The following is a 13809-nucleotide window of genomic DNA, read 5'->3' on the forward strand; positions in this document are numbered from 1 at the left end:
GAAGAGCACAGTGTGGAACAGCAGAGTTCAGCTGTTGTAGGGTGGTGGGCCAGCTCTTCCATGGGGGAAGCTGTGCAGTTATCTTCTCCAGCTGCTAAGATCCAAGCACACTAGGTGTTAAACTCAAAAATGTGTTTGTAGGTGACCCATCCAGCATTTGTGGGTTTTGTTGTTTTTTTCTGCCCCCCTAGATTTTGTGGTTGATGCAACACGCAAGGGCAACAAAATTAGATTTGCAAACCATTCAGTAAATCCCAACTGCTATGCAAAAGGTAAGGTTCACGTTTACTTGCTTTTCATCAATGTATGAAATACTGTGAGATACTTCTTTAGCAGCATCCATTTTATCAGTATTTGTACTAACATAGCTAATTTCTTTTAAAACAGTTATGATGGTTAATGGTGATCACAGAATAGGAATATTTGCTAAAAGAGCCATTCAGACTGGTGAAGAACTGTTCTTTGACTACAGGTGGGTAGATGGATTTCAGGTGGGATTAGCTTTCAGTATCTGCACACTCAGAGTTAATTCCTGTGCCTGCCTGGCCCCTGCAGCCTCAGGTCTCAGCAGCTGAGAAGCAGCACTCCCCACACTGCTTTTGTTAAACCAGATGCCATAGCAAGACTGATTTGAGCAATGCAGCTGGTTAAGAGCCTGCAAACTTGGAAAAGCAGCTCTTACAGAGCAGTGTAGTGACAAATGGGGACAGACTTTCTCTGGTTGGGTTACCTTGGTAGCAGTACAAGTTTACTCCCCCATCATTCAGAAATAGGCAAGAATTTCAGAGAATGAAATTTCAAAATTCTTACAGACAAATGCTTGCTAAGAATGTGTCCTTACTGTCCTCTACAATCATCTTACTTGGCAAAAAGTAAGCTGTCCAGGGGCAATACTATCAACCTGGAGAAGTGCAGTTGCTTTCCAGTACTGAAAATGAACTTCAGGACTGTGAGAGTCAAGGTGAAAAAAAATGGAATTTTAGTGATTCATATCCTCTTGATCAAACACCTCTCAAAGTAGTTTCTTGTGGGTCAGCAGTTATGCACCTGCAAATTCACACAAGGAGGAAACACCCCAGCTGGTGAGGAAATAATGGGAAATCTAAGTATAAAATTATTCCAGACTGGTGCCATTCTGTCAGAACAATGAAGCTGAAATGTTCCATGATACTGGCTTTTTGTGATTTTGGTTTTTTTTTTTTTTTTTTTTTTTAATTTCAGATACAGCCAAGCTGATGCCCTTAAGTATGTGGGCATTGAAAGAGAAATGGAAATCCCTTGACACCAGCTACCTCTTCTTTTAAACAAACAGCTGCCTTATCTTCAGGAATTTCTAGTACTGTGGGCAATTTTAGAAAAATACAAATGATGCAATTTGAAATTCTGTATTTGCAAAGTACTGTAACAGTAATTTATAGTAACAAATTTTAAAAAAAACCAACTTTTTATTGCCTTCTCACCAGCTGCAAAGTGTTTTGTACCTATGAACTTTTGCAATAATGTGGTGTGGTACATTTTTCAACCTTGAATAAAGGATACTTGAACTTCTTCATTTTTACTGGAATTGAGTTGGAATTTTGTGTCAGCCCCTTGAGAAAGCAATGTGAATTTAACGTGTAACTTCTGTGCAAAGGCAGCTCCATACCTGCCTCCTGTTACTTTGGGTCAGGTTTAAGATCAGTGTGAAGATGGAAACAGTGCAGATGGCAGTCAGTGATTGTGGTGCTGCAGTGCCTGAGTGAGACAGGTGTGGTCTTGCAGTTTCTCAGCTCCCTTGGATGCAGCTACATCCAAGTTCTCTGGAGTAAGGGCTGCAGCCCAGGAGCTCCTGCAACTGCCAGCTGTGATTTCCATGACAAACACTACTTCAAGACAAGGCTGTGGTACAAGGTGCCCTCACTGTGGCTTCTCTGAAGCACTAAACAATGATAAATACAACAGTAACTACACCTATATTAAAAAGTTAAGAGATGCAGAAGAGAAATGCATAGTTTTCATCCAGAAACATTTAGACTGCAGCTAGATGTCTGTACAGGGCTACCAGCTGTGTTTTTTACTTGCTAGTGGATGTGAATTCTGCAGCCTTTTGTAAAGTAGAACACAATGCTCGGGTCAAACCACCTGGGTTGGGAGGGCAGACACAGGGTCGCATTATTGCCAAACTGAGTCCATGAAATCCTGCCCACGGTGCCCAGTTACCTGCTGCACTGAGGGGGCTCCAAGCCTGGGGCTGAGTTCAGCTCTTCCTGCTTCCACACTCCATGTACAGCAGGCAGTGCCACATGCCCTCCACTTTGGTGGTGGCCCAAGTAAGAACTAAGACTTCATGAGGAAAAGAACAGTCCAAAAGTAAAAACCTGATTTTTTCCCTCCTCAGGTAGAGCACAGCTCCTGGTCTGAAGGATGCACAGTACACAAAGCACTGCTTTAACCAGCCAAGGGCTTTGAAAAGCCACTCAGAGCAGGTGATTTCTGGCCTTCCAACTAAGAAAGGAGTTCAGGCTGCTTCTTTGTCATCATAGCACACACATCCTGCTAAAGAAATCTATTAGCCCTGAACTTTCTGCAAGAATGGTTTACAAAAACAAAACAGCATCTTAGGAAAAAAAAATAAATTAAGAGGCATCACCAGCTCCAGTTGTCTAAACTTCCAAAAGCAACTTTGAGCAGCAAGAAGCTTCTGTTGCCCCTAATGGCAGTCTTTAGCTCTTTCAGAACAGAAATAGCAAGCATACAAAATCTCAAGTGCAAATGACACCCCTCCCTCCTAGTACTGCTCAGTTTTTTTTTAACCCAGAGTTCAACTGTAACCATTTCCCTCAAGAGAGAAACATTAGCAATGCAAAACCTGGCTCCTTTCCTGAGAGAAGAAAGGAACACTGAACAAAATCACACTTTGCATAAAGGGTTAAAATGAATACAGAAGTTAAGTTTTTTTCACTATCAAGATTAGAAAATACAGATTACCAATAGTGAGACCTGTGAGGATGGCAGCATTTTGCTTGTTGCATATGGAATGCCAATACTCATTTCATAACATGTTGTGAGAAGAATGGAATGAGCCTGGTCAACTAGTAACACTTTAAAGTATTTTAATTCCCATCACAGGTTGCATTTAATGGGAATTTTCTTCAGGAACACACTCAATTTTCTGCTCCAATCAAAGAAATGGGCAGCCTAAACCTCCTTTATTCTAGGCAGCATTTATGCAAGTGTGATGCACTTTATAGCACAATGAGCAATATTAAAACCAGCTCCAAGTTCAGATGACCAAGCATTGCCACATATATTTTGAGCTTTTTCTGTTCTGCATATCTTGTGAAATCATCACAAATGTCTTTTATTTTCGAAGCGCAGACATTTCCTCTTCAAAAAGAAGTAACATGCACGGATAATGATAGATGACAATATCTTCAAAGAACAAAATGTTCTTAAAGCACCAGAAAATAGGGAGGAAAAGTAAAACGAATTTCTAATAGCTTTCATAACCATTATACCTTTTATTTACATTTAGAAAGATAAGTCATGAAACTTAAAACAATAAAACCAAATGCAACTTGTACAGAAATCTTTTAAATTTTTTTTATTATTTATCACACATTAAAAAATGAAACACACTATACAAATGGTTTTTCATAGCAGATTACACATGGGTCCATTCAGACTCGCTCTCCAAGTGCTGCCAACATGTATAAGTGCTGCCTGTGATGGCAGCTATTTATCATATAGCCAATGTATTGATTTAAATGCAGTAGCATGCAACCCTTAAACGAGAAGGGTCTGATTCCTTTCTGTTCTTAAATTAGGTTAAATGGCATTGGTGTCCATATTTACATACTTGAAATGTATCAATCCTGAGCAGTTCTGATGTAAATCTGAGACTGGCTGATGGAGTCCTGGTCTCAGTCATTAAAAAGGGAGGTCCAAATGGCAGCAGGGTGGCTGCTATGAAGTTCTGTCGCTTTCATTCTTTCCATCACATACCTACTTGCCGAGTGTCACACAGTCAGGTAATTGCTAATAAAAATGCTAAGCCAAGTAACTGTAGGTGTCCTTCTCACCATCTACACGTTCCAAGTACTCTTTCTCAATGAGGATGTCGATGCATTTCTGTGGGAGGAACACAAGAGAGGTAAGCTGTGGGACATGGGCATAAAAGCCCTCTCTGGGGTTGCTCCAAACTTTGATTTTGACCCCCGAGGGAATTCCCTGCCAAGCAGAGGACAGGAATAGGCAAAGGACACAAACCACAGCGGTTCACTCTCTTCTTTCTGACCACATCCAAGCAGAAAGGCTTTGCTAATCCACTAAAGTGAATCGCACTTACTGGATGCCATTCCAGGGGTGTGACTGGGAGATCATCAGTATGCTGAGCAACTTCATAGTAAGACAGCAAATTAAGAATTACAGCAAGATGCAGAGAGCTTATGTAAGGTCATGAAAGAGCAGCAGCAGCAGCAGCAGTGAGGGGCTCTCTGTGCAACTGCCCTGCTGCCAGTTTATGCAACTGCTCTCACTGCCTGTCCTTTGCCTCACCTACCCTTTGGTTGGGGATATAAAAACTGCTGGTGAGCTCACTGAAACAAACTGATGAAGAAATTAATATACATAAATGAATAATTAATATAATCAATATAATTATGAGTAAATAATTAAATACAATGCCCCCTTCCCCAACGTTTTTACTGTAAAGGAAAGCAAGAAACTTTTATCGAGTTAACCCCAAGGCTGACTGTTGTCCCACAGCTGGGAGAGCAGGAACAAAAGGTAAGCCTGGATCAATGGCAATGGGAAGCTGACTGATGTAAAAAGATGCAATCCAACTACTATTTTACCACCACTGTCAGCAGTGCAAAACATGGATAGTATCCTAAGAAAAATGCAATATTTCTGGTTAAAATATTTCCTACTTGCAACTCAAAAAAATCTGTCCTTGCCCATCCCATTTCCTTAGCTTTCCTTTTTAATTCAGAAGCATGTGTTTTGTCCATATATATATCCTCCTCACCTCCTGGAATCCAGGTTCAGAGTTGTGGGTCTCACATACCTTAATTACAGGAACTCGTGGCTTGAACCTTGAGGACAGCTGTGTTAGCACTTCTCCAAGCAGTTGCTGGTGTTTTAGAACCTTCCTCATTTTCATGATTCTCACAATAGCAGCCTGCACAGCAAAGTTGGGAGGGTGTGTTTAGGAGCAAAGTACTTGTCCCTCTGTGTAAAGCCATTTCACTCCCCTAGATCACATCTGCCTGTGCAGAAGCACCACCACAACCAACTCGAGCAGCAGACGGGAGAAGCTTGCCCAGGAGTGTCAGCTACTCACACAGGCTTCAAGAACTCAGAGTCTCCACAGCACACAGTCATCAAAAGTGGTTTTGACACATGAATTTTTAGAACTGTGCTTACAGTCAGTCAGTCATAATAATAATAGCACCAACTGGTAACAAGAGCCACACAAAACTGCTTGTGTAGCAAAAAGCCTTCTTTATATATTTAACCTTACTGTGACACCGTCTTAGTGGTACATCTGTATTTCCTTCCCCTGCCTCTCAAGTGGATTCCAAATGAACTGATATAAAATATTGATTTCATACTACCTGGGTATTTCTATTTTTTTATTAATCAGTTTTCACCAAGGACAAGGGATGGTGAATGTGTATCCAAGGAACCAAAACACTCATTAACATCAGGTTAGAACAATATTTATGAACACATCCTGTCAGTAGAAGTGCCTTCCTCCAGTTTCTACTAGACTCAAATCACCTTTAAGAATATTTTAAATACATTTTTTTTAACTCTAATGTAGTTAGAGCATGTTGTCTTCTAGTAAAAATTATGAAAATCCTACAGTAAGCTTCATTAAAAGATGTGATTCTGGGTTCATGACAGCATTCTGCAATAAAACTCACCTGAATCAGTAGTTTCCTGTCTTCCTCTATATTTTTGTGTGTAGTTTCTTGCTCTTGCTTCTGTTCAGTCTTCATTGGCACATTGATGTTTACCCTTAATTTTTTGCTGTAAAGAAAAGCAGAAGTTAATGAACAATTAGACTGTTTAAAAACCTAAGAAACAAAGAAAAAAACTCCAAACAAAGCCCAACTCCAAAATAAAAGCCACAGCACTATAATTACTTTACAAAAATACAGGACTTTGGCTTTTAACTGAAAACTTCAGATGCTCTTATTCAACTTAAAAAAGATTAAAATAAAAATGATGTCTACAACCAACCAACAAAAAAAAATATCTTCCTGGTGGGTGTTTGTGTATCTCCCAGCTTACTGAATCCATCCTAGTGATCTGTGTAACTAGTACTGTACAGTTACACTGTATTCAAAATATTTCTGTGCGTAGTAAGAAGCTTGGTGTCAGTGAAGGGGACAAAGGAAGTCAATGGAAACACAATCACCTTTCTGATTTACAGACTGGATTCTGACCATAACGAGGAGAAATCTGTTCTGTGGAACTGAGCTCTGCCTTTCTTTCACACGCTCCCTGGCACTGAAAGCTGTGCTGAGGTGAGCCCACTGCCACACATGGCCACTCAAGACAAGGTTCTGTGTCACAAGTGGGGAGCAAACCTCAGCATCAGAGCAGCAGGGAGCACAGGGCTCTGCTCAGCCTGTCAGCTGCACTGTTAGTTATTTAGCACAGTGCTCTCCATCACAAATTGGGAACCAGCTGCTGCACAATGCAGCAACACTGAGCTGTTTCCATCACTGCATTAATGCAACAGACCATGAATTCTCAAACCTTTAATTTGGTAAAGGGAGATAAAAAGCAGATAAAGGGTGAGGTACAAGGAAAGGTTTTAAAATGTTTCTTTCACCTGAGATCTTATCTTCAGGAAGCACTGAACTCCTCACTGAATTTATGTGCATTTATATCTATGCTCTGGTAAGCATGATAAAAAGCACCACAGTGCTGTAAACAGCTTAAAATACACAACTCTTTAAAGCAAGTAATAAAACCTACTGGAAATTGTGTTTATTAAGTCTTCAAATCACTGTATACTCTGTGGTTATAAAATGAGCCTGATCTTCTAGTGTTAGCAGTAGTGGATAAACATTTATGCCTTTGACCTTTGCTGGTCACTGGACACTACTGTAACCTTATAAAATATCATGGATTTGCTGAGTGCTTGTAAGTAACACCACAGCAAAAGGCAGCACTTGAATCAATTATTCAAGAATTAGACAAGAATCAAGGAACAAAAAGGACACATGAAAATATGTCAGGCCTTGACTTTATTTTATGACTTTATGACAAAGTCAAAGCCTAAGAGCTGAAATCACACCCATCCTCCACCACTCACTAGCCCTTTCCCTTAATGCTGATACACATTGGATCTACATTTGAATTGGCACTTGAACCTTGAAGCTTTGATCCCAAGTATATTAGGTTTCACCCAGACTTTGAAAGCAGAGGAGGATGCTACCCATTACATCTAAGTGATGCATGCTGCTTACTTTTTGTAACCAAGATACAGTTTTATTAAAGTATCTGGTTTTAACTCCACTTCATCAACATTTGCATTTTCATCTTCCAAAACCTGCAATATATAAACAAACAAACAAAGAAATTAATAAATAGTCTAATATATTTCACTGTATGTTAAGCAGGTCATATGAAAGCAAGAGTACTTACAAGCAATTTTGATTTCAACAGTATCTGTAGAACTTGTGCCAAGATATCCTACAAAATTATAGAAAACATTATCAATGCAGATAGACAGAACCTTTGTCTAACTTAAACTTGAACAAGAATGAACATATTTAGACTAAGAACTAATGAGTGCAGAACACTGCAAAATGAGGGACAAAATAGCAGTAAGAACTTAGTTCAGAGCCATAAAACAATGTCCTTTTTGGGTGTTATAACATATCCCCCTTGTGGTTGGTAAAATATAATAAAATTCTTTATTAATACTAATTCCAAACAAGAGATCTTTCCAGTTGCTGCTTTAGGAACTACAGCAAATTTGAAAGCAAATTTATATGCCTAAGAAATATTTTTTCCCAAACCATGCAAATATATATACCATGGCAAACTTAAACTTCAGAAAGCAAGCCCTCTGCTTTCTGATTAACATCTTTTTGTTATAACAGTGATCTTTTCTGGTTGCTATTGCTGGTTGTTCACCCAGAAGGCTACTGGCAATATTCTGTGCAGGCTTGCAAAGCTGCTCTTTTACCACATCTCTAATAAATGGCAACCTCCTAAGACTTCTGGGTTTGCTGTAATCCATCAGCAACAATAATTTCTAGGCAGGTATTTCTAGAAGTAAAGATCCTACTGAATACTGAATAGGAAGTCAGAGCAAACTTGATTCAAATCTACTGCTAAAGGTCAAATAAATGTCAAATTGTGGGCCACAAAGCCTGCTTGGGAAGAAAAGGAGGGAAGCTTTTCCACAGGAGAGAGTTAGCCAATGAACTGAAGATTTACTATGTTGATGTAAAAAAGCCTTGAGATATAAAAGAATGATAGATGCACAGATCAATCATTTAGGGAAAATACAGGTTTTGCTAAAATGTTGTCTTTTAACATTAAAATGTATGCATTGTAACACTGAAAACTTCTACCCAGAGCTCAGCAGGAAGCTAGACAATTCACTCCAGTCACGAACAGGAATGTACATGCACTAAGACTCACCAGAAGACCAGGCAGTTATGATTAAAGGAAACTAAACCAGGAAAGTGAATTGACCAAGAATAGAGCACATCTGTCTCCCCCTGGGACAGAGGCTGGTTCTGGCTCCAGGCATGTGTAACCCAAATTTCTTATGATAGCAGGAAGAGCCCTGAAGACCAAAACGCCTGCTCACAAGAGTGTGGTAAAACATGCAAAGTCACTACCATTTTTATTTGAGTACTGTCTGTCAGCTGCTGCACGGTGTAGGCATCTTCTGTGTTGTACTGCAGTAAAATCGCCATCTGGAATGTGGATGCCTGACAAATGCAAAAACAAAGAACAGAGGGGAGAGGGGGGAAATAAAAAAATGAGAACTTACAAACATTTTCTGAATTTGAACAGTCTGAAATATACCAGTAAAACACATACACTGGAATATTTGGACAACAGAGAATACCCAAGTGGTGCTAATGAAAAAAAAAAAAAAGAATCAAATGTTGCTTTTACAACCAGAACTCCCCCTTCCAGCATTATCTAAACATAAACCCCAGGATTAGAATAATTTAATTTGTTTCAGACAGTCCATCAAATTGTCTATTGTGGCATCAAAGCATTATCCCTCTATTTGCCAATATAGTTTTAAGTTGTTATCCTCTGTCACTCCAACTCTTGCCCATTTAATCTGCATTATACCAAACACAAACTGCTGAATTCATCCTCACAACCCTCCCAACTCCAGCAGAATAATGAAACCAAATTTATACACCAACTAGCTATCAATAGCTTATCCATCTCTATCATCACAGGGTTAACCTATGTTGATGACAAGGTCAAAGTCTGACATTATCTTGTTTCTTCTCACTGTTATGAACTCCCCATCCCATCTACTTTTTGAGAGGAAGCAGACAGGAAAGTATAAGCAGCATGAGATCCTAGGCAAAGAGGTTGTATTTATCTCACAAAATGCATTTCAACACCTGTTTAAACCACAGGCAATGTGTTCCATATCCTAAGTCAATTTTCTTTTAAACAGAGATCTTTAGTATCAGTATAGTAAATAAAATAAACATACAACAAAAGTTCTACTGGCTGCATCCAGTCCTCTGAAAACAAGCATCATCAAGTGTTTCTATTGGTATGACTTGTCCTTACCTGTAATGTGTATCTATTTTTGAAACAGTTAGTAACCAATTCCCCTTTGGACAGCTGATACAACCATGTTAATTTTCTTCCACTGTGACGACTGGCATAAAATGCAGTAAATCTCTGATAGCTCCGTTCTAACTGTATAAAAACATAATAAATAAATAAATAAATAAATAAATAAATAAATAAATAAATAAATAAATAAATATTATTTACCTTCATTTATCATTACAGGAACATGTTATGGAAGCAACAGGGGATCATCAAATCTGATCACACCTCAACCACCTCGTTGTCTAAATAGCCCAAATGGAAACTCAAAGTATTCAGATTTGGCAGACTGGATGAAAAATTTCCCTCTTAAGTTTCCCCTTTAAAGTATCATTAAAAGTACAAATGTAAACAGGCATTTAAGGTTCATTCTTCCTTTTAGGATACATTAAGCATGGCTAGAAAAGCAATTTGTTTTAACCACCTTCATCCTCCAGGTAACAGCATTAAATTTATTTCTCATATTTGTGCCTTTTTTCTGGATAAGCACTCTGCAGAAAACTGATTATAACATCTAAAGATTTTACTGGGCAAAGCTGAACCAATGGTATGAAAAGGTTTCTTAAATTAAGTAAACCCAGAAAAATGCACTAACAAAGATTTGCTTTAGTTGCTGTTCAATATTTTGAAGAAAGATTCATTAACCAGGGAGTTTTCATGGGCAAGATACAAAAACATGGATTTCACACAGTTCCCTCCTACTACCTTACTCAATTATCTTGTTCCAAATACCCTCAGGCCAAATAGGCAAATACCAGAGACACTTACAGTCCTCTCTGATACACAACAGAATGGAAGGAGACACCAGCCTTGTAAAAAAAAAATTTCTCATGATCATTCCACGCTCAGATGAACCAAGAGCAAGTGCCTCACCTCAGATGGCAGAGCAAATGTGCAGGACTGCTGGAACGGCCACGATCCAGAACTCAGCACCTGGATGCTGAAATCCACTGAAAGAGAGGTGAAGAGGATGAGCTGCATTATCCCACTTTCTCCTAACTCCCTCTTCAAACACGGTCCCAGTTCTAACACAGACATATTTCTGGCTCATGGTCAAACTAACAGGGTAAAAAATCATTAAGCACTAGCTTATTTTTGTCAGAGCATAACCAAAGCTATTAATGAGAGATGTCACTGCAGCCAGAGAGCTTGAGATTTACTGTTACAGACACTCAATCTTCTCTTAATTGGACAAGTTACTACTTTTGTTTCTATCCCCACAATGAGTTACAATTTTCCCACTTCGGTGTTATAAGAGAAACTGCTCATTATCACTCCACAATACACAACTGCAAGAACAGACCTTCACACCTATACTTCTAAGGTATTTTGGTCAAGTCAAGTATGAATAATACAAAAACTAAATAAAATTTAAACCTGATGATACACAACCTGATGATTACAACTCTAGTTGTAATCCAATAAATAATGATCAATTCTTGAGAGAATTTGCTTCAACCTGCTTCAATTGAAAAGAAAAGTATAAAAAGGTGACAGAGGCATCTAACAACCTGGAACACAATATACTTTTATCCTTAATACTTTCACATAAATCTAAGTATTAAACAGCTAAAAATCAAAACTCTTTAAAGAAAAACATCTCTCCAATCAAACATAAAAAAGAAAAAAAAAAGATGAAACAGTATTCAACTTAATTTAGTTATGCACCTAAACGTGAGCTCTAAAATCAGGAGAAGGCTACTCAGAAAATATATAAACAGCAGCTAGAAGACAAAGAACAGACCTAGAATATAAAGACCTAATTTAAACATCCCAGCTATCGAGGTCAGATAAACACTAACTCTAATTTGCGGCAGTATGAGTAAGTCAAATATTTCCCTCACACACTTAGTTCTGCAGAAATAAGAGGAAGCTATACTATGCAACAGTAACTTAGGTAAAGGTGCTACTTACAATCCAATGGTTCTGAATTGGTCAGGTGCTTTTTAAATTGCTCATTCAAATCCTTGCTTACACCAATATCTTGGAACATCCGCTGCAGCTTGGAGGTATACTCAAAACCACAAGCTTGCTGTATTTAAAAGCACAGATACATCAGCAAGACACATTTTGGACATTGGCTAATGAGAAGAACAAAGTGTTGAACTTATTTACCTAAAAGAAGATTTACAAAGTTCCATATTTCCTTTACTCAAAGTGCAGATCCTCCCTGGAATATGAGCTTTATCTGCCATTGAAAACTGATGAAAATTTTGCTTAAAAATTAAGCAAAACACAATGAAACAGACTACTCAAAGGGTAGTCTACTGTATTTGGCTTAACTCTGCATAAATATGGGTTAACAAAATTAAGCTACTTTTCAGTACTCATTCCCTTGAATAATTAAATCCATGTCACTCGTTTGGTTAAGAATAATTAATCTTAGCTCCATCAGGCAGACATGCACTAGAAGTTCCTATGATTAAAAAAAAACCAAAACAAAATAAAAAAACCCACATATTTTTCTATGCATAAAATAAACAAATGAAAGGATGTATGTCAGTGCTTTCCAAAACAGTGTGAAGACCTGCAAGGCAGCAGATCATGGGACAGTCATGGAATACTCACTTTTAGTTTGGAGATCATGCTTGCCTCAGCATCATCACTAGCACTGTTTTGATGCACAAGTCTCTTTGCCAGCATTTTAGCATAGAATTTTTGAAACACATCTTTATCCTCAATGTACTTGAAGACAACCATCTGGAAAAGCCAAGATAATTTGTAAGGGAAAATACTTAACCATTTGTCTTGCAAAAGATGTAGCATGAACGCCTTAATTTGCAGCTAAATTTTAAAGATTGGGGGTTTTGTTTGGCTTTTTTGGGAGAGGGTGGAAGGACTGGTGGTGTGTTTGCTTTAAATATGGATACTACTTGAAAACAAGAACTGTATATTCCACATGTACAGCATATATATGTGGATATGTAATGATATAAAAAGAAGTCATGGAAATGATACATTTTATATGCATATACAGATTAAGCGAAAGCATAGCTTCAATATAGCCACTTTAAATCTGCTGTAAAGTTTTTTAATAAACAAAATAAAATAATTTATTTATTTTATATGTATTGATAGACATCTTACCACTTGATTAAGTGTATCTTCCAATTCTGCTTCTTCTGGATTCTTTGAACTGCAATTAAAGAAGTGCATTTTTAATGATTCCCAAACCAGAATTAAACCAGCAGAATTAAACCAACATATGGATGCATATGGAAGCTTCAGAAATAAAAGAATGCAAATTTGAATAGTTCTGAGAATCAAAGGCTCTTTAAAGAGAAAACAATGTAATGAAGTGAACAGTTCACTGCTCCACCTGTTAGCAATTCTGAAGCTCCCAAATGTCACAAGCTGAAGTCCTGGACCATGACTTGCTTGGGACTTGCTGGTACTTTTCAGGATTTATGAGCTTAAACATGGACATCTCTCTTCCTGCTGCTAAATGCTACCTTTATTTCTTATCTTAGATAGTACAGTGAGAAGAAACCAGCCCACAGAGCTGGGACTTGACTAGGTAAAAGCTCAGGTGGCAACACATTGTCTTCTTCCATCTCATGTTTGTCCACCAGGCAAACCCCAAACCTACCCTGCACACAGTCAGTATTTGTAAAGGGGGAAATAAACCCTTTGCTGAATGAAGGAGGAGATGGGAAAGAGAAAAAAGGGAGCAAGTTCTCCCATTTTTGGGTTGTTTTGTGGTGGCTTTTTTCTCTGCCAAGACAACTAGAAATGGGACAAAACTGACACCAATTGAACTGAATTGATACCAACTCAGCATAGGAGCTGCTGAATCATTTAAAGCCAAATACCTTGAATTAAAATATGAACTATGAAAGGTTAGAAAGCAGTTTTTCTCCTCCTCAATTTCTGCCCAGATAGAAGAAGGTATAGAAAAAACAAAAGGAGGAAAGCAACAGTTTTAACGGAAAAAGGGAACATGCATCTCTGTACAACATAGAACATAATTATGATTTTCAG

The 13809-nt window shown here is 38.2% G+C and overlaps 2 protein-coding genes across 4 annotated transcripts in view; one reads left to right on the forward strand and one right to left on the reverse strand.

Annotated features, from left to right (window-relative positions):
* EZH2 (enhancer of zeste 2 polycomb repressive complex 2 subunit) overlaps positions 1 to 1453 on the forward strand; it is a gene marked incomplete at its 5' end in the record, with an annotated part of 29647 nt that extends 28194 nt beyond the window's left edge. For both annotated transcript variants that reach the window (XM_084212814.1, XM_084212813.1), the window contains 3 exons: positions 192 to 272; positions 388 to 472; positions 1222 to 1453. In XM_084212814.1, coding sequence (XP_084068940.1) covers positions 192 to 272; positions 388 to 472; positions 1222 to 1282 — 227 coding nt within the window. In that variant the 3' untranslated portion in view covers positions 1283 to 1453. The remainder of the gene's footprint in view (positions 1 to 191; positions 273 to 387; positions 473 to 1221) is intronic.
* Positions 1454 to 3482: 2029 nt separating this feature from the next.
* The window catches only part of CUL1 (cullin 1), a 52766-nt gene continuing 42439 nt past the window's right edge, over positions 3483 to 13809 (reverse strand). The window contains exons 12-22 of one of the 2 annotated variants that reach the window (XM_084217664.1): positions 12916 to 12964; positions 12397 to 12528; positions 11743 to 11860; positions 10702 to 10778; positions 9784 to 9915; positions 8856 to 8948; positions 7645 to 7692; positions 7467 to 7549; positions 5910 to 6015; positions 5048 to 5161; positions 3483 to 4110 (exon numbers count right to left, since the gene is read on the reverse strand). In XM_084217664.1, the coding sequence (XP_084073790.1) occupies positions 4030 to 4110; positions 5048 to 5161; positions 5910 to 6015; positions 7467 to 7549; positions 7645 to 7692; positions 8856 to 8948; positions 9784 to 9915; positions 10702 to 10778; positions 11743 to 11860; positions 12397 to 12528; positions 12916 to 12964 (1033 nt within the window). In that variant the 3' untranslated portion in view covers positions 3483 to 4029. The other variant, XM_084217663.1, reaches the window with a different exon arrangement.

Source organism: Fringilla coelebs (genome assembly GCF_963513975.1).
Source record: "Fringilla coelebs genome assembly, chromosome: 1".
NCBI classification, from domain to species: domain Eukaryota; kingdom Metazoa; phylum Chordata; class Aves; order Passeriformes; family Fringillidae; genus Fringilla; species Fringilla coelebs.